The sequence below is a fragment of the Ovis aries genome, chromosome 10 (genome assembly GCF_016772045.2).
Source record: "Ovis aries strain OAR_USU_Benz2616 breed Rambouillet chromosome 10, ARS-UI_Ramb_v3.0, whole genome shotgun sequence".
In the NCBI taxonomy this organism is placed as follows: domain Eukaryota; kingdom Metazoa; phylum Chordata; class Mammalia; order Artiodactyla; family Bovidae; genus Ovis; species Ovis aries.
This window is the reverse complement of record NC_056063.1, coordinates 11,489,935-11,516,783: the sequence shown is the minus strand read 5'-3', so window position 1 is coordinate 11,516,783 and position 26,849 is coordinate 11,489,935. Positions and strand designations below refer to the sequence as shown.

General features: G+C 37.0%; 1 protein-coding gene across 1 annotated transcript in view; it reads left to right on the top strand.

Annotated features, from left to right (window-relative positions):
• Positions 1-26,849, top strand: part of SUGT1 (SGT1 homolog, MIS12 kinetochore complex assembly cochaperone) — a 39,636-nt gene that overhangs the window by 9,330 nt on the left and 3,457 nt on the right. The window contains exons 6-12 of the mRNA XM_027973511.3: positions 1,528-1,581; positions 1,952-1,968; positions 2,751-2,785; positions 4,301-4,397; positions 6,017-6,124; positions 17,294-17,384; positions 21,430-21,611. Coding sequence (XP_027829312.1) covers positions 1,528-1,581; positions 1,952-1,968; positions 2,751-2,785; positions 4,301-4,397; positions 6,017-6,124; positions 17,294-17,384; positions 21,430-21,611 — 584 coding nt within the window. The remainder of the gene's footprint in view (positions 1-1,527; positions 1,582-1,951; positions 1,969-2,750; positions 2,786-4,300; positions 4,398-6,016; positions 6,125-17,293; positions 17,385-21,429; positions 21,612-26,849) is intronic.

Sequence of the window (26,849 nt, the reverse complement as noted above, 5' to 3'; positions counted from 1 at the left end):
TCATACATGATTATACAATAAAATATATACTGCTTTGAATATTTGCTTTTCTGCTGTGTATCTACTTGAGAAGGGTGACAAGCCCAACTTTGCAAACAAAACCTACAAATTAGGAAAGACGAGATCTAGGCAATAGGAGGTACTCTCAAACTTGGTTATCCCAAGCGTGGTATGTGAATAATAGGGCTATTCAGTTACGAAGTTACCATGTATACACTTCGCAAATTCTAGAGTCCAGTTTTCTTGGTGTCTTGTTACATACTTGAAAACCCTGATGAGACATAAGTCACTTCATGTTTAGATTTCTAAGCCCTATTTCTTTTCTTTTTCTTTTTTTTTTTTAAGAGCAACAGAAAGTTCCCTGCCTAAATTCCTTCCTTGATACTTTATTATCATGCCACTGACTTTTATCCTAGAATTATTTCAGAGGTGGCCTCAGAAGAGGGTGTCTGCTCTTTGGTTTACTTTCTGTTGAGGATATTTAATTTAAAATCAAATTCATCTTTTAATTCCAGGAAAATCTTATGTTAAACTGTTCAGCTTCCGTTTTATTAGGGTAAAAAATTTTTAACTCCATATTACCTTTTTCCCTCTTTATATGATAGGAATCAGCTTATTTACTGATTAGTTTGAATAATCGGTTCTTCACATTTAGAATTTTTATATAAATGTTCACCTCTAAAATGTGTGTGTATGTATTTTAAGGCCTGTATAGTTGAATTCTGTCTGTAAATTAATGAATTAGAAAATTTCATTTTAAGAAATTTTAAACTTGGTGTTTTTCAGAATAACGATACCTGCAGTTAGCTTAAATTAGTAAACTTTTATTATGATCACTTCTAATAATTTTTCTTAACATTATAATTTATTAGATGCTATGACTTTTTAGATACTGTCATTGCCCTGAGTCTTCAGAAATAATTTGCTTATGTACATGTTTGCCTTGCTGTCTGTGCAGTGAACTGTGATTCACTGTATGTAGTGTCAGTGGTTGTCAAGGAACTTGGAGATACTTAGAGATACAAAACTCTGCAGAATATAAAGATGGTTCTTGTTGTTGAAGGCATGATGATAAGTAAAGCTGCTGAAGAAATAGTAGATAGGATAAGCAACTGCGTTAGACAGCAGGCAGGTGGACAGAGGCTTCTGGGGTCCTCCCCCAACTGACTGCATATTAGGAATCTGATTCAGGTGTGATTTTGTTGTGAGAGGAAGCTCTTTTAAGAGGAAAGGGATGAGGAGAAATGGAGATTACTGAATCTAGGAACCAATAAGGTTGACTGGTTAAAACTGATTTTTTACAAGTCAGAATTCTTCGGGATGAACAAAATAAATATTAAACCTAACTAGTAGCTATAATATTAAGGATAGCTACACACTATTAGGACAGATGATTTTGTCTTAACTTACTGTTGGATCCATAGTTTCTAGAACCTTGTTTGTAAGCTAGTAGGTATGCAGTCAGCATTTGTTGAGTGAGTATGTTAGGTTGTGCAGATGAGTGTTGTTATAGTTTGTTCTTTCTAGGTGCAGATGCTGATTTCATTGCTTGGATTAAAAGGTGTCAAGAAGCTCAGAATGGTAAGTGTGCAGATTTCCCATGGTCTTTCAGTTTAAAAAAGTCAATGTCATTTTTTTGTTTTGATCTTTATTACTTATAATTTAAGTAGTGTGTGTTCTATTAGATTGGGATTTCCAAAGGTATTTTGATTTTTTTACCTGGTTCTTTATGTTGAAAGGGAGATTCGAATGGATTTGTTTTGCAATGGTAAGAAATTACTGAGGAGTCTCAAGTGACTCCAGACTGTAAAATTAAACCACTTTGTCTTATTAGATACGCATGGAGAATTGGTTTCCTTAATAATATGTTTGTGCCTTAGAAATCATGTATGTAATTTTGTCTATACATGTACTGTTATCTGAAAATATTTCTTTTTTATGTTTTTAATAGGATCACAGCACGAGGTGGTAAGTCCAAAGGTTTTAATCCTTTGTGTTTTTACTTAATTATCTTACTATTGAATGTATTTGAGACAGTATTCCGAATGCACTTTCGGGCAGTTCTGCAGGTCTGTAGGACAGTTTTACTTATTTTCTTCCTCCAAATGCTGTCTCTTCCCTTCTTCTTTAAGAACAAGTTAGAGGCCACCAGTGACCCAGGGCAAGTCCTTTAGATTTATTAATAAGTAGTTTAGGAAGGTCTGAATTGGTTAAAAAGAGTCACTTTGTTTCTCAGTGGTCAACATAGATTGTTGCAGAGAGACGGTGAACCAGGATCAGGTGGTATCAGGAAGGCACCATGCAGGTACTCCTCCATAGGTTTCTCCAGGGCAGTTTTGCCATTATTAAGCCTGGAGGTGTTAACACTACATTCCTGAAAATGGTTTTTTAAATGTTACTGTTATTTTCAGTTTAGAGCATTGCTGAATCTTGGAACTGGACATTGTATCTGTAATCTTTTTCAAACATATCTTCTGAAATTCTTTTTTTTTTTGCTGCTTTTGTTTTAGAAGAAAAATGATTTTTGAAATGGAAACTCATAAAATTTTTAAAATGTTGAATATTCTGATTTTTGTGAAGATGAATATTATTTAACATTGATGTATACCATGCTTTGTAGGAAGTTTTCATGTAATTATTCCATATCAAAGTAACTATAGTACTGGGTAAATTAATAATACATACATTTTTAATATGCAGTTAGTAAACTAACTCGTAAAAATCTTTCTCTTTCGATTTGCCCAAATCAGTCTGCATCCCAGAGGACTCATCAGTCAAAAATCAAGTAAGGATTTCTTTTTCATAATGCATGATAAATATGCCTAAAGGGAAAAGAAACCCTGTCACTTAATAGTAAGCAAGTCCCTACCTGTGATTTAAGTATTTCTTAGTTTTTAAGATAAATCTTACTAAAGCCTTGAAAAGCTGTAGTTGTAAGACCATTAACCAATTTGAATTAGTATTCCTGTTAAGGTTAACTTAAAACTGGCTTCACATGGTTGCATATTATGTCATCTTTCCATATATTAAGAATAACCTCTTACATTTAAGTTATTATTACATAGGTCAGTAAGTTAGTAGTAGACCTGATAATGTAACTTTACCTGCCTTTTATATTTGGAGCAAATTTTTCATGGAATAATTCTGCATGAATTGAAAGTTACTTGCTGAAGGCAGCAGTTACAGTTGTGAATATAAGTAGCAAGTGAGGATCCCTGATACATAGTGTGTTCATTGAATCAGTGTGGGATTATTTTATACATATTCTATACTCCAGACACCGTAATTATTATTTATGTACCCTACCCCTAACTTAAATAATAATTATGGTGTTTGGAGTATAGAATATATATAAGATAACCCCACAATGGTTTAATAAATATACCACATATCAGGGCACCATGCTTCATCCTGGGAATGTAATAGTGGCAGAATAGATCAGTAGCTCTCCTCTCACAGGGTTAATCTGGTCTAATTTGAAAGTGAGGATCCCAGCTTTCAGAGGGAAAGAGACATATGATTAGAATCTTTCAACACACTAATCTTCCCACATACTTTGAGATTGAAGGTAGATGCTGTATTTAATACTGTGCCTGACAGAATGAGTTGAATTATTCTAATTTTAGCTCATTTACTCCTGCTCCCTGAGCTCAGGACTGCCCCCAGCTTTGGTAAAGAGACCCTGGAATATGGGGTTGGGTCCAGTATATCACCTGCTACTGACTGAAACTGATTGCCGCATCCTTCTGAGCCTTTTTTTTTCTTTTTTTTTTTGTAAAATTGGGGTAGAACTGTTTACTTCTTAGTATTAGGTTGAAATGAGAGGGTAAAACTATTGCTGATGTATTAGAACTATGATCTGTTTGGAATAAATTTTATTGTTTATTTTTAAAATCCCCTGGCGGTCCAGTGGTTAAGAATCCTGGCTTCCACTGAGGGGGCATGGGTTTGATCCCTGTTTGGGGAACTGATCCCGCATGCTGCGTGACGTGGCCAAAAAGAAGAAAAATTAGCTTAACAACACTATTGAGGATCCTTTAGAACCTAAAAAATTATGTAAGTATTTAAATCCACTGGAGAGAGTTGGGGCATCATCTACCTGATTTTCTCTTCCATCAGTACAGATCATGTGGAATTGGTTACATAAAATTATTTCTGTGAGCCAGCAGCTGCTTTGCTATTTTGTTCCTCAAGGTGGAGCTCTTGTTGTTCATCAGATTGTATTTTATCTTGACAGAGCAAAGAAGCAACAACTTTAAGAAATTCAGAAGCTCTAAGTTTCCTTTTTCTTTTTTAATAGGTATGACTGGTATCAAACAGAATCTCAAGTAATCATTACACTTATGATCAAGAATGTTCAGAAGAATGATGTAAAGGTGGAATTTTCAGAAAAAGAGGTCATTATAGTCTTTGAGTTATTTTTTATTGAGATTAAATACTTTTATTTATAATTGTGTGTGTGTGTGTGTGTGCACTCAGTTGAGTCTGACTCTTTGTGACCCCAGGGACTGTAGCCCACAAAACTCCTCTGTCCATGGAATTTTCCAGGCAAGAATAGTGGAGTGGGTTGCCATTTCCTACTCCAATTTGTAAATATAGATAGATATTGCAGAATAATTTATAGCGATCTGTCAAGTATGTATCATTTCTTCCTGAGATGATATGAATATGCTGATGAAGGTATGAAGCATTCCTTTTCCATTTGGATCATTTTAAGTTTTGAGACAAGAGTATATATACTGTAGGTTATAGCTCATGTGCCTTGTTTCCTCTTTAGATTTGGGATTTAAAGCAAAGTGGGTTGGTAAATATAAAAGACACATTAGGGAACTTTAGACACATTATAACCATGCTTTGGTTACGTTTGTGTGGTACACTTAATGGAAAAGGCCTGCTTCTTTGTTATTACTTTAACCATATTAAATGAGTATGATTTTTAATAGCTTGGTTTCTTAGCATTTAGTGGAAAACCTTGTGATAGATATTTAAGAGAGTTTGTGGCAGAACTAGACGTTTTGCACAAGAATGCTTTTTTTGTTACATGCTGTGCTATTTGGCCCTTGTATCTTGAGTTTCCTTGAGATTTAAATGTATAGTATATGTTATGAAACATACTCTGTTCTTTAATTAGGTATATAAGAGTTTCTGTGAGGAATACCAGGTTGTGTTTTGTTTTTTGATTGGCGCATTTAGTCCATTCACATTCTTTTTTCCTTTTTTGTCATGGGCAGCGCTATTTAATTTTGGAGTAGAATTGCTTTACAGTGTTTCTGCTGTGCAACAGAGTGAATCAACCATATGTATACACACATCCCTTTACCCTTAAACCCCCTCTGCCTTTCCCCGTCTCACTCCCTAGCTCCTTGTGCTGCGTAGCCGCTTCCCCCAGCTGTCTTGCACGCCATAGCACGAATGTCTAACCTGCTTTCCCATTCGTCTCCCCTCCGCTTCCTCCCTTCCCCACCCCCTGCCATGTCCCCGGCTCTGTTCTGTATGTTTTCTTCTCTATTGCTGCCCTGCAGACAGGCTCATCTGTTACCATCTTTCTACATGCCAGATACATGCATTGATACAGGATACTTCCTGTTCTCTTTCTGACTGACTTCACTCTATGACAGACTCTAGATCTATCCACATCACAAATGACCCAGTTTTGTTCCTTTTTATGGCTGAGTAATATTCCATCATATATGTGTACACACACACACATATATGTATGTGTATACACATCACATTTTTATCCATACATCTGTTGATGCACATTTAGGTTACTTTCTTGTCTTGGCTATTGTAAATATTGCTGTAATGAACATTGAGGTACATGTGTCCTTTTGAATTATGAAGGATACCAGATTTTTAAAAAGGATTATTTTGAGATTCTTAAATCTTATATTCCATATAAGGTTTTAAAAATACTCTGCAACAGTGCTAAAGTTCTGTAATTATAGTCAGTTTAAGTACTTTACCCTTCTTTAAGTTAATTTATAAAATGTGCTACTAATTTTATGTTCATTAGTTGTCTGCTTTGGTGAAACTTCCTTCTGGAGAGGATTACAGTTTGAAACTGAGACTTCTTCATCCTATAATACCAGAGCAGAGCACGTTTAAAGTACTTTCAACAAAGGTAAGACCATTGAAAAGAGTTGTCACTGGTAATCTTTTCAAAATACAGGAACATTGGTCATCTAATTATCCCTGTGGTTGTAAACTTATAGATTCTTCTAGCCATATATGTTTAAATTAAATAAGAACAGTAGTTTTTGAATAATAGTTTTTTTCCCCTCCTCTGATTCTAGGAAAATGGAGTTTAAAAATCTAACCTCAGCAGTATTTATATGCTTACTAAGATAGGTATAGTACTTCTTGATAAAACAGCTTCCACTAAAGATACAATGATCAGCATCTTCTTAAGATTCGATACTGATAGTGTTTCTTGTCTTGGACTTGTCAGTTTGGTCCATTGGGATATATAAATACTTTTCTCACACTTCCTTATGGAGTTAAAAATACAGACTATTATAAAGATGAATCTGCTGTTTTGTTTCTTAGTTAAGCTGAATTTTAGGTTACTGTGTTATGAGGGATTAATTGCAGTTTGAAAAACTAATCTATAGATTTCTTTATATTTTCAAAAAGAGTAAAAATATGCAATAAAATTAAAATTCATGGAATATGTCAGGTACCAGTCAGAAGATGTAGTAAGAGTATAGTAGGACAGAAGTGTAATTTAGCAGAAAAAATACTGAACTGAAAATAAAAAAATCTGACTGGTTCCTTGCTTGCTCTGTAAGTGTAGACTAGTGATCCACATCACACATGTGATCACGTGATCACACATGATCACAGGGCATGATTTCCATCATCTTGCGAAAATGAGAGAGCTGTGGACTCTGAACTCTGAAATCTTTTCACCTGTAAGATTGTGTGAGGGTGTATGATAAAGAACGATATAAATAAATTTTTTGCATTACTATACCTTTTCTATACACATGTTCTGCAGTGTAGTCGGTTATTTAACTTTTGAGCTGTGTGAATGTTCCACTCGTAGTCTAGAATCAGGGTTGGCTTATGTCATGAAGAATGATAACTGGGTCTTGTAGAAAGAAGAGAGCATCTGCAGAGGGTTGGAGCAGGAAGTGCAAAGTAAAGAAGCAGTAGTTTTTGCATCTAGTTAAAAATGATCTGCTTAAAACTATCTGAAGAGTGAATCATACAGAGCTGTTTATTTAGGAGGCAGAGACAGGAAACAGTTGCTTGGACGACAGAAAGTGAGAAAAAGGATGACATCTTCTGAAGATTTTAGTCTTACTGGCCCCGTCTACATTGGACAGAATTTGTTTAATAATATAGGGTAAAATAAGCAGAGAACTACAACTCGATTTGACGCGGAGATGTCAGAATATTAGGAGCTGGCATTTACATCTTTCTATTGAGAGGTTGTAATGCATGTCTCTTTGAAGTAATTTAAATTGATTTGTGTGAAAATATGGCAAGTAACTTCAAAACCTGTTTCCACTTTGTATAATGCAAGAGGGTGTTTGGTGACTGCACAGGCCTGTGTGGCCAGAATGGAGGCTGTAACTGAGCACTGTCAGTTTTTATTCCCCTTTGGATCATGTGAGTGCTTGATTGTGACCGTTCCCCGAAGCCCTCTTGCTGTTTTCCCAGCTGACCTTTCTCCCCCCTTGGTCCTTTCTTTAAATGCTGCATAGCTACTACCCTTCTCTGTATGGTAGTTTGTTTATATATACATTCATTTCTCTTACTTTTTGTAAGTCTTCTAAAGCTGAGAAGCTGTCTTACTTGAGTCTCTGTATGTGCTTCAGGGAAAGTTGCCAGATAAAGTACAGGTGGTGGTGGTTTAGTCGCTAAGTTGTGTCCGGCTCTTGAGACCCCATGGGCTGTAGCCTGCGAGGCTCCTTTGTCCAAGGGATTTTCCAGGCAAGAATACTGGAGTAGGTTGCCATTTCCTTCTCCAGGGGATCTTCCCAACCCAGGAATCGAACCCGGGTCTCCTGCATTGCAGGCAGATTCTTTACCAACTGAGCTATGAGGGAAGCCCTAAAGTACAGGATGTGCAATTAACTTTACATACAGTAAATAATTTTAAGATACAAATATCTTCCATTTGCTAAATTTGGCAATCCTAGCCCTGTACACTGTATGTCCTGAGTAGGTGGTCAGTAATTATTCAGAGAATGAATTTAAATTGCATTCTGATATTGGCCTTACCAAATTTGCAGAGTGTAATAAGTGTCTTCATGCTTAGGTTTACAGGTAAAAAGAAACTGAGGTTCATGGACTTTAAATGCTTTCCCCAAGTTTCAAGTTTCTGAATTGTTCAGCATGGCCCAGGAAGGATATTTAGACTTTTGTTTCTTTTCTTAGGTTTGTCTAAGTTCTGGACTAAAAAATTTAGATTTGAAGGATATATTCTGGAGGATGATTATTTTCACTGTTCGAACCCAAAGTAATATATTTTACTTTGTTAAGGTATCTGTTTTTAAGCTGTGTTTTATGGGAAACAAATAGAAAGAATTGTACCTAATTAGATCCTAAGGGAAATGACATTTTTGAATCCTTTTTTATACAGCAGAGGGAGTCAGTATTAAAATATTAAAAATAAAATCTTTCTCTGGGTTACTGAGGCTTTATTGATGTCACTAGAAGGGGAAAATAGTAATTTTCTTTTCATATGTTTGCAGGTGGATTGAGAAAAGGGTGCATTTTGCTTGGGAAAATCTGCTTGATACTAGAGATTCTGTAAAATCTGTGGTTTAAAAGGGCTGTTTCTCTGCCTTTTGAGAATCCTGTTTTCTTTCCTACTTTCAAATAAATAGTGCATGTTGCATATTTATGTATAACTGTTGGTTAAGTGTTATTCAAATGAAATATAATTTGCAGTGAAGATAGGAAGTGTTAGTGCCCTTCAATTATTGAAATAGCATTTCTTAACTTTTTTTTTTTTTTTTTTTTGCCATGCCATACGGCTTGCAGGATTTTAGTTCCTTGACTAGGGATTGAACCTGGCCCCAGCAGTAAAAGCGCCAAGTCCTAACCACTGGAGTGCCAGGGAATTTCCCTTAACTAAATATTTTACAATATAGTATCTAATGTCTTTTTTTAAAGTCAGAATTCATATATATATATATATATATATTTTAGTACCACTGATGGCTATTTCTTCCTTCTACTGAATACCAGCTTATATATCTGCCTGCTGATCCAGTTTTTAAAATTAAGAAACTTAATTTTTTAATTTCATTTTGTTAATCTCATGACAGTATTCTCTCAACACAACCATAGGATTTATCTTCAGTAACCGCTATGCTGTAAAATACTCATTTTAAAGATTAATATTCACTCCAAGAAAAATTGCTGTTGCAGAAATGTTCTTGTGTTCCTATTTTTAGTCAGTAATTTTGTATATTATGTCAATATAAAATATGAAGCTTTTAACTGGAATTGTGGGAAAAAAAGATGTGTGTCTTAGAGACAGGTAGCCTCCTTCTCCCTTCTTAACACACTAAAATTTTACAAGTTTTAGTATTCTTTTTAAAAATATTCGTGTAAGAATCTTAATTATGATATGATGGGATTGGAGGTGTCTGGTCAGGATGCTCCTGCTGTTTTAAACACAGATGTGTGTAGAGTTTTGGATTATTGTTTTGTTAGTGCTGTTTGATGTGGTAGTGGTGGTAATAAGGTATTTTTTTTTTTTTTTTAAATAACTGTTTAGTTGCTGATAGCCACAAATTGCAGATCTTGGAGTATATTCTTGCTGCCTTTTCTATTAATGGATGTATGTATATTTTCAAAAGAAAAGATTTCACTGTCCATGCTATCTGTAGCTGTCTTGTTAAATTTAGTGTGCAGTATGGATTTTTTTCCCATGCTCTTAGATGTTTTCCAGCAAAGTATTTCATCATATGCATTTACTATAGCTTACTGAGCCAGTGCCAGGTTGTGTGGCCTGTAAAGAATTACAGTAGCTAACTGTTTGATAGCTGTGTATTATCCTATGAAATCCTCACAGTTACTACATGGTGCCAGTATTGTCACTACCTTTTTACAGGTATGGAAACCGAGCCCAGAGATGTGAAATGATGTGCTCAGATGTTTGAGCTAATTGTAGCAGTGATGAAGAGACTCGTAATAGCATTCACTTACTTGCCAGACACAGTGATACATTGTTTTCATATATGGTTTTGTTTATTCCTCATAAGAACCTTAAGTGAGCTATGCCCCTGTTATTCAGTCACTGAGTTGCATGTAATCCTTTGCAACCCCACAGACTGCAGCACGCCAGGCTTCCCTGTCCTTCACTATCTCGGAGTTTGCTCAGATTCATGTCCATTGAGTTGGTGATGCTGTCTAACCATCTCCTCTGCCGCTCTCTTCTTTGCCCTTCAGTCTTTCCCGGCATCAGGGTCTTTTCCATTGTCAGCTCTGCGCATCAGGTGGCCAGTGTATTAGAGCGTCAGCTTCAGCATCAGTCCTTCCAGTGAATGTTCAGGGTTGATTTCCTTAAGCATTGACTGGTTTGATTTCCTTACAGTCCAAGGGACTCTCAAGAGGCTTCTCCAGCACCACAGTTCGAAAACATGAGTTTTTCCATGCTCAGCTTCTTTGTGGTCCAACTCTCACATCCATGTATGACTACTGGAAAAACCATAGCTTTAACTGTATGGACCTTTGTCAGCAAAGGGATGTCTTTGCTTTTTAATACTCTTGTCTAGCTTAGTCATAGCTTTCCTTTCAAGGACCAAGCGTCATTTAATTTCATGGCTGCAGTCACCATCTGCAGTGATTTTGGAGCCCAAGAAAAGAAAATCTGTGACTGCTTCCGCTTTTTTCCCCATCTGTTTGCCTTGCAGTGATGGGACCAGATGCCATGATCTTAGTTTTTGAATGCTGAGGTTTTTGTTTTTGTTTTTTTTTTAAATAATCAATTAATTTTAATTGGAGGCCAATTACTTTACAATATTGTATTGGTTTTGCCATACGTTGACATGAATCCACCATGGGTGTACACGTGTTCCCCATCCTGAACCCCCCTTCCCACTTCCCTCCCCATCCCATCCTTCTGGGTCATCCCAGTGCACCAGTCTTGAGCACCCTGTCTCATGCATTGAACCTGGACTGGCGATCTGTTTCACATATGATAATATACAATGCTATTTTCTCAGGTCATCCCACCCTCGCTTTCTCCCACGGAGTCCAAAAGTCTGTTCTTTATATCTGTGTCTCTTCCTGTCTTGCATAAAGGGTTATCGTTACCATCTTTCTAAATTCCATGTATATGCGTTAATATACTGTATTGGTGTTAAGCCAGCTTTTTCACTCTCCTCTTCTACCCTCATCAAGAGGCTGTTTAGTTCCTCTTCACTTTCTTAATAGGTAGGCCCTATTAATCCCATTTTACACGAGAAACTAGACCTCAGTGAGATTTGTCGTACATCCAGCAAGTGACACCTATTTGACTCTTCTCTTGTAGAATTACACTACTGGCTGTTTTTGACTTGTTCACGACTTCTGCTTATGTCCTCCCTCCTCTCTAAAATGTGGATGGTTTTCCTCTTACGGGGCTTTTCTGTTGGGTGAGGTACATGCAGCCCTTAGTACTTGGGGAATGTAACAGGTGCTCAATAAGTATTGCTGCTGTTATTTAATTTTCATTATTTACATTTTTATTTGGGTTTTAAAATCAGTAAATGCACATCATAGAAAATTTGGAAAAATATTAGGGACCTGAGAAAGTAATGTCTCATTACTGATGACATTTTGGCATACTTCCTTCCAGATAATTAGGTATTTCCCAAAACTTAGGTCTGTTGCTTACAGAATGGACACTGGAATTTTTTGTTTATGGGAGTGTCTCTTCTGATTGATTTCTTCAAGAAGAATCAAGGTGGTGAGGGGCCCTATGCACCAGCATAGTGCCTGGCTCACAGTAGGCACTCAGTACTCGTTTGAGCTGTGCTGTTAGAACATTGGGGAAGGTGATTCATGCATTACCATCCTTTGCATTAAAAACGTTATAAAATGATTTGAAAATAAAAATAAAGACAGCAGATGTACGTTCTGGCCTCAGGGAGACTGAGCTATTCTAAGAGTTTTGATACAGAAGTTAAATGTGCAAAGAGCTGAGTGAGAGAACATTGGGAAAGCTGCGTTCTAAAGATCAAGGAACACTAATGACTGGATCTTTGAAACAGATGGTTCTCAAAAGTTTGCCAAAAAAAAAAAAAAAAAGTTGACCAGTAAGCTGCACAGCTGTCTAGTCTCTGGTAAAGATTCCTTCACCATCAATCTGTAGTAAGTAAAGACTCACCTTTTTTTAAGAAGATGGTCTCTGGATGCCGTGACCCTTTAGAAGTAATGGCTTTTCTTTAAATCTAAATTTCCTTTCATTGGAAAAAATTAAATTTTCTGCTGTGCAAAGGAGAGCTTAGAAATGGGGGGTGGTACGCATAATATTGAACACTGACAACCCAGCACACAGGGATTCTTACTAGTAGTCTTAATACTGCTTGGGACCTTGTGGCACATTGAAAGCCTTCTCTGTGCCTATGAGAGCTGCATTCACGCAAATCATCAAAGTTTTAAGTTATCTTTAAATTACTTTTGACTTAAATGAAAATAGAATGGCTGATTAATAGTCCCAGTAAAAATATCTGAAGTTGGACTGGTGGTATTTTGCAAAGTATCTGTCAAAGTATCTGTCAGAATCACTTTTAAGAGCATATATAAGCATTAAAGTGAAGTAGATATAAAAAGGAATTCATAGAAAATTAGTCTCTCCCCTTTTGCCTTTTAAGAAAGCCGCTTTAAATGCTTTATTCTGTGCATTTCTTTTAATGAATGGAGTAAGCATACTTTCAAGTTCAAGGCAGCTTGTCTCAGTTGAAATAGGTTGTTACTTAGAGCTCTGACTTTGGCTTTATAAAGGCCTCTTTGTTCATAATGCACAATTACTCAGGTTGTAGTGGCTCTCAGAGATGCCGGTGCTAGTGTGTGCTGCTATTCAGGTGAAGCGAGGGACTTTTTATAGGCAGTTCTTAGTACAGGAAAACGTGGTGTGAGCATGGGGTGCCCCATGACTGAAGTCAGTTAAGGATACTGGTGATGTACACACTGCTTGTGAAGTCTCCATTTCTAGATAAGTTGAAAATTAAAGGAGCAAGATGCAGTTAGATGCAGTTTTAAATTTTAGTATATTAATAGTCCTTTTCAGTAATTGATTTTGTGTCATTCCTGACTATTGGATTTCTGTCCCTTTTTGATAAAGATCTCAACAGTGACAACTGAAAATGACCAGAGTCCTCATACTGTGTATGAGAAAATATTGGTAGTATTTTGCTTTATGAAAGTTAAGTCATAGTTCACTTTACAGAATTCTGGAGATCTTGTAAATGTTTGTTTTTATTCATGTAGAATTTAAAATACATACATTACATGTAAAAGACTGATTGTTTTGCTTCTTTTCCAGTGAGATTTGTCTCATGTTTTTTCTCTTGAAAACATTTTTTGTTACATTTCTGGGCACCTTAAGAAAAGGTCCACACCCCTTTTATACCCATCACTTCATATCTGACTGAAAATACTGGCAGATTACTGTTAGTGTTTTGTTAAAGTATTTTAAAATGAAGATTTTTAAGGATTTTCTCCCTAAACTCTTTTGGTAGAAAGATTACCAGCAATTGCTACTTTAAATGACTCATCTTCACCAAAAAGATCAAAGAACCAAAGTGGACATAATAGGCTTGTCTTTGGGGTTTTTTTCCTACTTAAAAAGTTGTAATTATTTTCTTAGAAGAAACATTAGAATATAAAATTCTAACTTGATTCTTAAAACTATTTGCATAATGGTTATTACTGTGTTTACCAGCACTATAAATGCTGATTTTTGCTAGGCTCAAATTGGGGCTGAGCATTATTTGAATAAGGAGAACGTAAGGTGATAAGTGCTCTGTGAGTGTGTGTTAGGTAGATTCTAGGGGAGCAGCCTTGATTAGAGAGTAAAGGATTCTTTTAGGAAGCTTTTAACATTTCGTTGTAATAAGCGGCCTTAGTTTAGCACTCAGAAGCTCTTCATAGTCTGTCTTACACCTTTTTCCATTTGTATTTTTCTCTGCTTTAACAAAAATTCTGGACTTGAGACAAACTGATCTTTTCACTGGCTGATAACACTGTCCTTTCTCACCTCGGGGCTCCAGTTTTTGACAGTTCGCTTTGCTTCTGGAGACCCTTGCCATCACTGTAAATGCTCCTGCTTCTCACAGCCCTCAAGGTGCCTGGAAACCTTCCTGTTCACAGCCAGTGTGATCTCTCCTGAGTGTTTAGAACATTTAGTTGCCTTTCTTCAAGTGCTTCACACACTACTGAGGGGTCAGGGATGACCACATATTATTTTTTAATATGTAAAAAAATCCCTCACATTCCTGAAGGCTATACCTTGCTCACGGTAGATGTTTGATGATTACTGAACCAATGATTGTAAAAATGTTATCATTACTTGTGTTATCAAAGCAGGTCCAATGCACAATAAGCCAAACACTAAGACACTGATATTTGCAAAAGAGAGTTTATTCTTGAGGCAGCTGAATGACGAGACAGGAGAACAACAACAAAAAATCTTATATCTGCCTCTCCAGAGGTGACAGACTTGGGATATTTATGGGATAAAGAAGCAAGGTGATCTGAGGGGTGGGGGAAGGGAAGGATGATAAAGTGAAGTCATTGGTGTCCTGCAGGGGCATATCTGAGTTACACGTTTCTTCGTGAGATGCATGTTCAGAAAATGGCATTAGCATATTCTGAGGGTGACATATTTTGGCCCTCTGAGGTCAAACACTCATGGAGCCCCAGTTGAATGGTCAGTGGCCTGGGCATGACTAGCTCTATGTTCCAGGAAAAGTTGCCATTACTGTTGTGTGTTAATCGCTCAGTTGTGTCTGACTCTTCGCAGCCCCATGGACTGTAGCCCCCCACCAGGCTCCTCTGTCCGTGGGATTCTCCAGGCAGGAATACTGGAGTGGGTTGCCATTTCCTGCTCTGGGGGATCTTCCCAGCCCAGGCATTGAACCCCAGTCTCCTGCATTGCAGGCGGATGCTTTACCGTCTGCAAAAGTAATAGTGGTTTTGAATTGCTGAACTTTGCCTTTTGATATTAGAACACCTTCTTATATAAATGTGGATATGTTATACATCATTTTAATGCACATTTCTCCCTTTTTTTTTTTTTTTTTTTTTGCTAATGACTTACTACTTGCTGTTTATATTTATTTTAGACTAGGGAAATGATGTTAGATAAAAAGAAAAATTTGAGCAGTTATCTTATTTGAGTTCAAAATGGGTCATAAAGCTGCAGAGACAACTCAAATCAACAACTCATTTGGCCCAGAAACTGCTAATGGATGTACATCGAAGCTGATCCTCTTTCAGCTATGTGAGACGTTGCCAAAGAACTCAGTGTCGACCATTCGGTGGTCATTTGGCATTTGAAGCAAATTGGAAAGGTGAAAAAACTGGATAAGTGGGTGCCTCGTAAGCTGACTGCAAATCAAAAAACCATTGTTTGGAAGTGTCATCTTCCCTTATCCTTTGCAACAACAGTGAACCATTTCTCAGTGGATTGTGACGAATGGTAAGTAGATTTTGTACAGTTGGCAATGACCAGCTCAGTGGTTGGACCAAGAAGAAGCTCCAAAGCACTTCCCAAAGCTAAACTTGCACCAGAAAAGGTTAGGGTCCCTTTTTGGTGGTCTGCTGCCTGTCCATCGACTATAACTTTCTGAAACCATTACATCTGAGACGTATGCTCAGCAGATCGATGAGATGCACCAAAAACTGCTGTGCCTGCAGCTGGCTTTGCTCAATAGAAAGGGCCCAGTTCGTCTGCATGACAGTGCCCAACTGCATATTGACAACCAGCACTTCAGAAATTAAACGAATTGGGCTGTGAGGTTTTGCATCATCTGCCATATTCACCTGGCCACTCACCAGTGGCTACCACTTCTTCAAGGATCTCGACAGCTTTTTGAAGGAAAAATGCTTCCACAACCAGCAGGAGGCAGAACATGCTTTCAAGAGTTCATTCAATCCTGAAGCACTGATTTTTATGGTACAGGAATAAACAAACTTATTTCTTGTTGGCAAAAATGTGTTGATTGTAATGGTTCCTATTTTGATTGATACAGATGTGTTTGAACCTAGTTATAATGATTTAAAATTCATGGTCAAAAAAAAAAAAATCTCATGGTCCAAAACTGCAGTTGGTTTTTCACCAGTGGGTCACTAATATAATGACCCATACATCGGAGGTGTTGTATGTAGTGGGTGCTTAAAGGTGTCTTCATGCTACATGAAACTGGGAGGGTATGCAGTTTGCAAGAACAATTAAAGTGACTTTAGTCAATAAAGGCAAGTTGCAGGATGTTATTATTAAGCAAGTTATAATTTAAGGGATCTAACTCATGACTTAGTTTTACTTGTTTTGATATTTTTATACAATGAAATAAGTTTTTCTACTCTGAAACAGGTTAATGTATACACATACATAGTAACTCCTTTAGAACAGTGGTGAGCACTGTTAACATTTGGGGCTGGGTAATTCTTTGTTGTGGGTGTTACCCTGTATGTTATAGGATATTTATATTTAGTAGCACCGCTTGCCTTTCCTCAGGAGCTTCCCAGGTTGCTCAGTGGTTAAAAAAAAAAAAAAAAAAAAAAGGCCACCTCCGAATGCTGGAGATGCAGGAGACACCGGTTCAACCCCTGGGTGGGAAAGAGCCCCTGGAGGAGGAACTGGCAACCCACTGCAGTATTCTTGCTAGGAAAATCCCTTAGATGGAGGAGCCTGGTGGGCTACAGTCTGTGGGTTGCAGAGTCGGACAGGACTGAGCAACTGAGCAGATACACACACAGCCTCTCCTCACCTGTGCCTCAGTTGTGATGACCCAACAGTGTTTCCAGACATTGCCAAATATCCCCTCGGGGACAAAATCACCCCAGTTGAGGACACTGCTTTAAAAGAAGAAAAGCATGTGGATTTCTAGATTCTTAATTGTAGTTTAGAGTGTGTATGTATATTGTTTTTGAAGGTGGCTTTTAAGTAGAAACAAAGTAATTGTTTCAGAGTTCTCCGAATTTAGCTTTGTAATTTAGCTTTGGAAGCAAGGACACTATTAATTCTTATGAAACATTGATAACTGAAGGAAATTGCTTTTTTTTTTAAACTGTTCTGTGTATTTTACATTGAATAATTGATTTTTTTTGGTGTCTCCTCCAGATTGAAATTAAAATGAAAAAGCCAGAGGCTGTGAGATGGGAAAAGCTAGAGGGGCAAGGAGATGTGCCTAACCCCAAACCGTTCATAGCAGGTTTGTTTTCTGGCCTTGATGCGCTTTGGATTCATGTTGTGTTATATAGTTGAAATTAAATAGTGATGAGTATTCTTTCTACTTCATTATTTATGTTCTCAAGATAAAATACATGGAGTATAATGTTGCTCTGTAATGAATACAAACTATTTCTTAATGGTGGTTCTAACTTCTTAAACTCCATAAGAATACAAATGAATGGCATCAGAGCCCAGAGGGAAGTGGAGTTCATTGTTTACCGTGGCAGTTTGTGACATTGGCTGGGGGTTGTTTTTGTGTGTTGGCCTTTCCTGTTTTTTATGTGTAATAGTTTTACTCTGCTGATAAATTTCCCACTCTTCCTTTCTCCCCTCTTATTTATGCCTTTCTGTTTCTTCTAATATAGTCAACTCTTAATTTCCTGGAATTTCAGGGCTTCCCAGAGAAAAGTATCTAGCACATTTCACTATTTTTCTAAGAGGTGGAGGCAGACAGCTGACGAAGGCCTAAGGCAAGCCTATGAGTAGAGTAGAAAACAAGGGTTGATTGCTTAATCCTTTAAGGAAAAGACTGCTTTATGTTGGGGTCAGTTCTAAGCATAGGCAGTAGACAGGTGTTTTTCTAACGCAGTGATTAATCTGTGGGACACGCTTAGACCTAAAGTCTAAGGCTGTTTTATAGCAATGACCTCATTAATGAATGGAGAGAGATTACCTTTTGATTAGAGATAATGCTCTGATTGGATGACCAAAATGAGGTAACTTTGTTTCAGCTACTTTTTGATTTTTCACTGCTTTCTTCTGTAGTATAAAATACAGTTTCATTGTGGCACCTTGTAGAAAATGCCAAGTTTACCAGTAGAGCATTCATCTTCAAATTTTATTTTGAGATAATGTTAGGTTCTAATAGAAGTTGCAGAAATTTAGAGTTCCCATGTACCCTTCACCCAGTTCCCTGCATGACACTGTCATAGCTAACCTACAGCATAATTAGCAGAGCCAGGAAATTTACCCTCCCAGATAATTTTTAGGAATCGAAATGATTTAGGTTGGTATATGAGCTGTTTATTAAGCTTCTGTGCCCTGCTGTATGTGAAAGGTTTGGTAAAGATGTTATATGCTTCTTATGGGGTTGATTCCCAGAGATTTTTGGATTGAGGTTTATATATAGCTTAAAGCATGTTTTTAAGACATATTTTAAATGTAGTATCTCACCTAGTTTTAGCAGCAGCCCTGTATAGTAAGTGACCTCGTATTGTTCCTCTGATCTTACGGGCTCAGAAAGGTTAAACAGCTTGCCTGAGATTACCCCGCAGTTTTCATTGTCCAGGACTAAATCCAGGTCTTCAGAGTCTGGGTCTGGTTCTTGTACTCCATGTGTGATACTGCTTGTTGCTGCGTTTTCTAACAGTGGGAAGTCTCTGCTGACATGAGTAGCTTTGCAGTTAGTTGATGTGAGAGTGAATAAGCAAGAAGTTAGGCTACCTGTCTCTGAGTAGTTCATTTGCCACCTGCAGGTATTAATGTTTTTCTGAGATTAAAGATTTTTTTGGTGTTATGGTTACAAACTCTTTTTAAACTCAATGCCTTGGATATTCAAGATGGTATTCCTCCTGACCGGTTATATTTTTTGTAAGGGGTTAATGTGCTTATCAGATTGTTTGACAAGCTGGAGACTGCAGATAAGGGCAAGTTGTTAACCTATCTGTGCCAGCTTTCTTATCTGTAAAATGGAGATGAGAACTGTGGTCCCATCTGGCAAATCAGCATTAGGATTAATTAAACCCGTGTGTCCTAAGTTCTTAATTTACCATTGGCATGCGTTTTTTTGTTTTCTTGGCTCCTAGTGAAAATGTACAAAAGAAAGAGATTACTGGTGGAGGACAGGTGGATAGAATTTGGAAAACAGTTTGCTTGCCCTCTATAAAACTGGTGTGTTGTCGTCTTGTTAGGGATTGGGTGGTGAGATGGGCAGGGGGAGAGGTGAAGAGAAAGGATGGAAAACAGAGTGAACGATTCGTTTCTCATCTCTTTTGAGAAGGGGGACATATAGTCGCAATAGTGGAAGAGGGATGTGTAGACTAGCATAATGTGTCCTGATTCACAGGGAAATTCTAAATTCATAGGGAAGTTGTTTTTTTTTTTTTTTTTTTTAGGCTATCTAGCTGTACCATCCAGTGTAGTAGCTGCAAACCACCTGTACCTATTGACCACTTGGAATATGACTAGTCTGGATTGTGATGTGCTCTAAATGTAAAATACATACCAGATTTTAAACTTAGTGTGAAAAGGATATATAAAATATATTAATATTTTTATATTGATTTCATGTTGAACTGATACTGTTTTGGATGTGTTAGGCTAAATAAGACATTTTTAGAATGTATTTCACCTGATTGTTTTTTTAAACTACTAGAAATTTTAGAATTATATTTGTGGCTCATATTTGTGGCTTATATTTCCATTGAATAATGAACAGATCTGCTCTTATAGTTCTTAGGTAATCTGGTTAGTTTCTTTTAAACTATTTGTGTGTCAAGACCTTGATTCCCTTGGTCTTTGGGGCAGTTTTGGCAGTGCCCTGAATCTCCCTGGGTTGGTTGCCTCTCTGGCTGCAAGCAGCCTCTGTTTAATCCCAATGTGTCCTCCAAGTAATACTATTTCCTGTGTGCACGTGATGTGGGCATTGACCTCTGGGTCATCGTGTACTATTTTTCAGCATTCAAGAATTCTTTATTGTTTTCTTCTGCTGAAGTAATCTGATATTTTTAATGTGGTGAGAGGATGGAGTCTTAACTCACTGTCAGATGGCATGGCAGTGTCAAATGGCATGTCATTGTTTTCAGTTTAATTTTACTCTGAAAGATATAAGTACCTCAGGAGAAGCTACTTTATACACACACACACACACACACACATCAATATCATTTCATGTATTTTTGCCTTTGCTGGGTCTTTGTTGGCGCACGGCTTTTCTCTAGTTGTGGCGAGTGGGGGCTGCTCCCCAGTTGTGATACGCAGGCTTTGCCTCTTGGGGAGCGCTGGCTCTAGGGTGGGCAGGCTTCAGTAGCCGAGGAGCATGGGCTCAGTAGTTGCAGCTCCCGGGCTCTAGATCGCTAGCTCAGTAATTGTGGTGCACAGATTTAGTTGCCCCGTGGCATGTGGTATCTTCCCGGACCAGGGATAGAAACGGTGTCTCCTGCGTTGACAGGTGTATTCTTTACCACTGAGCCACTGAGGAAGCCCTAGAAACTGTATTTTCTAACATTTGTTAAAGCTTTGTTTAGAGACAGTTTGTTAATGAAGCATCTATTTTAAAAAGTCAGTATTTTTAGAATTGTTGGTACAATCTTTGCACCTTTTCTCTAAACATAAGAGTTCCTGTATGTGGGCTTCCCTAGTGGTCCAGTGAGTGATTAAGAATCTGCTTGCCAATGCAGAGGGCACAAGTTTGATCCTGTATCTGGGAAGATTCCACATGCTGTGGGGCAGCTAAGCCTGTGAGCTACAACTACAGAGCCAGTGCTCTAGAGCCCATGGGTCGCAACTCCTGAGCTTGTTTGCCACAACTACTGAAGCCCGCATGCGCAGAGCCCGAGCTCGGGAACAAAAGAAGACACTGCAGTGAGAAGCCTGCACACGGCAAGAGTGGCCCCCAGTCACCGCAGTTAGAGAAAGCCTGCAGCAGTGAAGACCCAGCACAGTCAGAAATAAGTAAAAATAGTGGGTCTTAGAAGGGAAGTTCCTGTATGCTCCTCACAGTTTCTCCTATTAGTAACATGTAGGCTTTCTTTGTTAATCTAGTTTTGCATAATGTACCAAAAGTTTACACTATGAGTTATTTTGCTCAAAAGAAATTTCCAGATTTTACATTATGCTTACCAATTCAGTCTTTAGAGGTTTTAAATGTTAATTATTGATTTATATGTCAGGAAGACATTTATTACAAACATGAAATTTAATGATTTAAACTATTTGCTGAGATGTAAACACCATGGTCACAAAGTTACGTGCACTTGACATAATCGACACATGTTGATTAATCACTTCTTTTTTTTACTCCATAGATGTAAAAAACCTATATCCATCATCATCTCATTATACAAGAAATTGGGATAAATTGGTCGGTGAGATCAAAGAAGAAGAAAAGAATGAAAAGTTGGAGGGAGATGCAGCTTTAAACAAATTATTTCAGCAGATCTATTCAGATGGCTCTGATGAAGTGAAACGTGCCATGAACAAATCATTTGTAAGAACATAAACTTTAAGAAAATCTGTTATAGTTGTAAATTTCAGAAATTAAAAATATAAGTAAAGAGATCAGATTATATGTACTGTAGTTGGGAGACCATTTTAAATGGGCTTTGTCTGACCACTTCTTCTTGCTTGAAACTCTATGAGAAAGTTGGAAACTTGTGGAAGAGGTGAGAAACAAATGGTATATGTAGTCCACATAAATTTTTTCAACAGGGAGTTAGAACTTGAGCGACTTGAGATCCCAAGGTTAGCGTGGGCGCTAGGAGTTACTCTAGTCAGATTTATCACAGTAGCTGAGTGGGCGTCCAGTGTTCTCCATCTAGTGCCATATGTAGTCTCAGTGTCAAGGATGAGGAATATAGAAGGGAGACTTCCAGAACAGTGTTGGGCAAGTGGTCGGTGCACGTTGATTATCCACTGGTTTGTTAATAATTTCTCTGTTAGGAAAATTCAGGCTCTTTGCCAGGGCATGAATACCACCTGAATTAGGCCTCAGTTCTGTAGAACCATGTAGATTTTGCTTGAAGCTGTAATCATTGGACTTTCGCCTGTAGCTCTGAAAATGTCACTGTCTTTTAAGGTATTTATTTTTACAGTAGAAAGTTAAAGTTAATATTTAATAATTAAAATTAACTAACATTTAATTAATAAATGTGTTTGAGGTAATAAGTGTGTTTGAGGCTGAGATATTCCATATCAAGTTACCATGTGGTAACTGATCATGACTGTGGTTTTCACTATTGCTTTAGAATTTTTTTATATTAAACGTTTTACATTGAGATAATTGTAGATTCCCATACAGTTGGAGAAGGTACAAGAGATGCCTTCTAGCTTTTACAGATTTCCCCAGTGGAAGCATCTGGCAGAATTAATATTACAGCCATGGTGTTGACAGTTAAGATAGAGAACATTTCTGTTGCCACAGGATTCCCTCATCGTTGTCATCTTATACCCATGTTCACACCCTTTCTTCCTACCCGTCCTTAGCCCATGGCAGCCACTAATCTGGCGAGTTTGTCTGATATGGAGTCTGCGAATATTTTCTCCCAGTCTGTAGCTTGTCTTTTTCTTTTCTTAACAGTCTTTAGCAGAACTGAGGTATAATTTTGATGAAGTCCAATGTATCAATTTTTGTTCTATGGATCATGGGTTTGGTGTCGAGTTCTAAGAACTCTTTGCTTAGTTCTAGATCTCAAAGATTGTCTTCTGTGTTCCTTTAAAAAAAAAAAAAATTTAGTTATTTGGCTGTGTGGGATCTTTGTTGCATCCTGCGATATCTCGTTGCCTCACACGGACTCTCTGACTGGGGTCTGCAGGCTTCAGTAGTTGCAGTACACAGACTTAGTTGCTCTGTGGCATGTGGGGTCTTAGTTCCTTGACCAGGGATTGAACCCACATCCCCTGCACTGCAAGGCAGACTTTCAACCTCTGAACCACCAGGGAAGTCCCTGCGTTCTTTCTTTTAATACAGGTTTTTCTTACTTATGGCATCTTAGTCCATGATCCATTTTGAGTTAATTTTTATATGAAGTATGAGATGCAGGGTAAGCTTTTTTTTTTTTTTTGACCTGTATTTGTTCAGTTGCCCTGGCACCATTTGTTCAAATGGCTGTCTTTCCGTCCTTGAATTGCCTTTCATCTTCCTCAAAAATCAGTTGAGCGTATTAGCGTTGAGTCTGTTTCTGGGGTCCGTGTTCCACTGTTCTGAGTGTCTGTTGCTCTGTTAATGCCACAGTCTAAGTTACTGTTGCTATTTTAAGTCTTGAAATTGGACCGATTTATTTCCCCTACTCTATTTTTCATTTTCAAAATTGTTTTGGATATTTCAGTTCCTTTGCTTTTCTATAAATTTTAGAATAGTTTGTCTAATGTGGAAAAAGTCCTGTTAGGAATTACATTGAGCTGTATACCAATTTGGAGAAACTGACATCTTTACTGTGCCGAATCTTCCAGCTTCATTTATTTAGATCCCTGATTTCTTTCATCATTGTTGTGCACTTTTCAGCATGTAAATCCAGTGTGTGTTTTACTAGATACACCAAAGTATTTGGTTCTTTCTTTGAGTGATTGTCAATGGAATTATATATTTAATTTTCTTACCCATGTGTTTGTTTCTAATATCTAGAAATACAGGACTTTGTTTTTTGGTGTTTTTTTTTTTTTAATGTTTATCTTGTCTTCTGTGACCTTACTGAACTCACTGGTTCTGGGAGATTTTTTTGGTAGATCCCTTGTGATCTTCTGTGTAGACAGTCTTCAAATAGGGACAGTTTAATTTCTTCATTTCTGATATGTGTGCTGTTTATCTGCTTTTATTGCTGTACTGATTGACTAGACCTCCCATTATTACGTTGAATAAGAGTAGACATCCAAGCCTTGTTCCCCATCTTAAGGGAAAAACTATTCAATCTTTCACTGTTAAGTATAATGTTAGCTGTAGGTTTTTGTAGATGCTTATCAAGTTAAGAAAGTTTTGCTCTGTTTCTGTTTTCCTGAGATTTTTTTTATCATGAATGGCTGTTGACTTGTGAAATGTTTTTTCTGCTTTGAATCAATATGATTAGGTAGGTTTTTCGTTCCTTTAACTTGTTTAAGTAGTGATTTTATATGATTACTATGATTATTTTCTTCATGGATCCAGCTTTGCACCCCTGGGATAAACCCCGCTTGGTCAGTGTGTGACTCTTTTTGTGGTGTATTATTCAGTTCTGTTTTCAGATGTTTTAAGCATTTTTGTATCTGTATTTATGAGGGACATTGGTCTGTAGTGTTCCCTTTTTTGGTGCCATTCTTTTCTGGTTTTGGTATCAGGGTAATGCTTCATAGAATGAATGGGAAAGTGCCCAGTCCTCTGTTTTGAGGGGAATGGATTTGTAGAATGAGTGATAATTTGTCTTTAAAGATTCTTTAAACCAATGAAGCCATCTGGGCCTTGATACTTCTTTTTTGGGGAGGTTTTAAATTATGAATTTCATTATCCTGATAGCTTATAGGACTGTTCGGGTTATCTATTTTACATACAGCGACTTGTGGTAGTTTGTTTTTGAGGGATTGGTCTGTTTTGTTCAAGTTGTTAGTTGGTATGATTTCCTTCTTAGCCTTTTGATGGCTGCAGGGTCTGTAGTGATAACCCATTTCATTCCTGTGATACTAATTTGTCTTTTCTCTCTTTTTCTTTGTCTTGCTAGGGTTTGTCAATTTTACTGACTTCACCCTCTTTTTTTTTTGGTTCCCCCAAAGAATCACCTTTTTTTGTTGATCTTAAATTTTTCCTGTTTTTTATTCTAAATTTCATTTATTTCTGCTTTTAATTATTTTTTTCCTTATGCTTGATTTGGGTTTATTTTGCTATTCCTTTTTTTAATAGGTTTTAGATGTGTGCTTAGATTATTGATTCAACCCTTTAATTTCTTTTTTCTATATGTGTTTATGCTCTATGTTTCCCTCTCAGGAATTTTAGCTGTCTCCTACAAATTTTTATTTTATATTTTCATTTTTATTCAGTTCAATATATATTTTTATTTCACTTGAAACTTCTTATTTTAAGTATATATTCCACTTGAAAGAATGTATATTCTGTTCTTATTGAATGGAGTGTTCTATAGATGTCAGTTAAATCCTATTGATTGATATTCTTACTGAATTTTTAAAAAATATTCTGAGTTGATTTTCTGTCTTACTGTTCTATTCATTGTTGACAGAGGGTCTTCAGCTATAATCATGGATTTATTGATTTCATATTTAGGTTTTGTGAATTTTTGCTTCACATATTTTGGAGCTCTGTTTAGTTCATATGTGTTTAGGATTGTTACATTTTCATGGTGGATTGCTTTTTTATCATTATACAATGTCATTCTCTAGCTCTGGTAATTTTTTTGCTAATATTAATATAGCTGATTATATCTGTTGTTTAATTTTTGCATGATATATCTTGTTCCATCCTTTTATTTTCAGTCTGCGTATGTCATACTTTTTAAATTTTAGTTTTTAAAAATTTTATTGGAGTATAGTTGATTTACAATGTTGTATTAATTTCAGGTTTACAGCAAAGTGATTCAGCTGTATATACACACACACACATATTCATTCTGTTTCAGATTCCTAAGTCATAGGTAAAGTATCTTGGACAGCATGTATTCGTGTCATGTTTCTAATTTACTCTGCTGCTACTGCTGCTAAGTTGCTTCAGTCGAGTCTGACTCTGCGACCCCATGGACAGCAGCCCACCAGGCTCCTCTGTCCATGGAATTCTGTAGGCAAGAATACTGGAGTGGGTGGCCATTTCATTCTCCTAATTTGCTCTACCAGTCTCTTTTAATCGATGCATTTGGACCACTCACATTTAATTATTGATACATTAGGACTTACGTCTGCCAAAGAAGTTTTCTCTTTGCTCTATATTTCTGTTTTTGTTTTCCCTGTTCTCCTGTGATTACATGAACATTTTTTAGAATTTCATCTTGAGTTATGTAGTATTTTTTAGTGTTTTCTTTGTATAGCATTTTTAGTGGTAGCTCTAGATTTTATATTAGCTATATTATACTTCTCTTAGTCTCCTGGTATCGTTTTTTGAAACTGAGTGACATTTAGAAATGTTACCTCTCTTTATGTACCTTTACCTTTTCTCATTTATAATTTCTTAAATATTTCCTCTGCATACATTTAGAAATCACATCATACAGTGTAGTAATTTGGAAAACTTACAAGAGGAAAAGCAAGTTCTCTTGTCTTCCCCCATCTTGTGGCCTTTCTTCCTTACTGCGTTTCAGGGTTCTGGTTTCTACTGTTTCTTTTCTGTCTAAAGAGGTTCCTTAAGGCATTCTTTCAGAGTAGATCTGTCCATGACAAACTCTCTGTATTGGCAGGGATTTCTTTGGGTTTATACTGATTGGAATTTGCTCAGTTTCTTGTAACCGTAGATTTATGTTTTTTGCCACTTGTAGGATATTTTCATTCATTGTATCGAGTACCTTTTCAGACCTGCCTTCTTTGTTTTCTTCTCCCTGGAACCTGATGACACAGATACTGGATGGTTTGTTACAGCACTGCACATTCCTAGGGCTCTTCATTTTACCTCTCTTCTCTGTCACTCAGGTTTATATAGGTTTGTTTTCCAGTTCACTGATTGATTGTTTTCTCTATTCTGCTCTTGAGCCTGTTCACCAATCTTTTTGTTTCAAGTGTGTTTTTCAATTCTAAAACTTTTATTTGGTTCTTCTTTATATCTTTG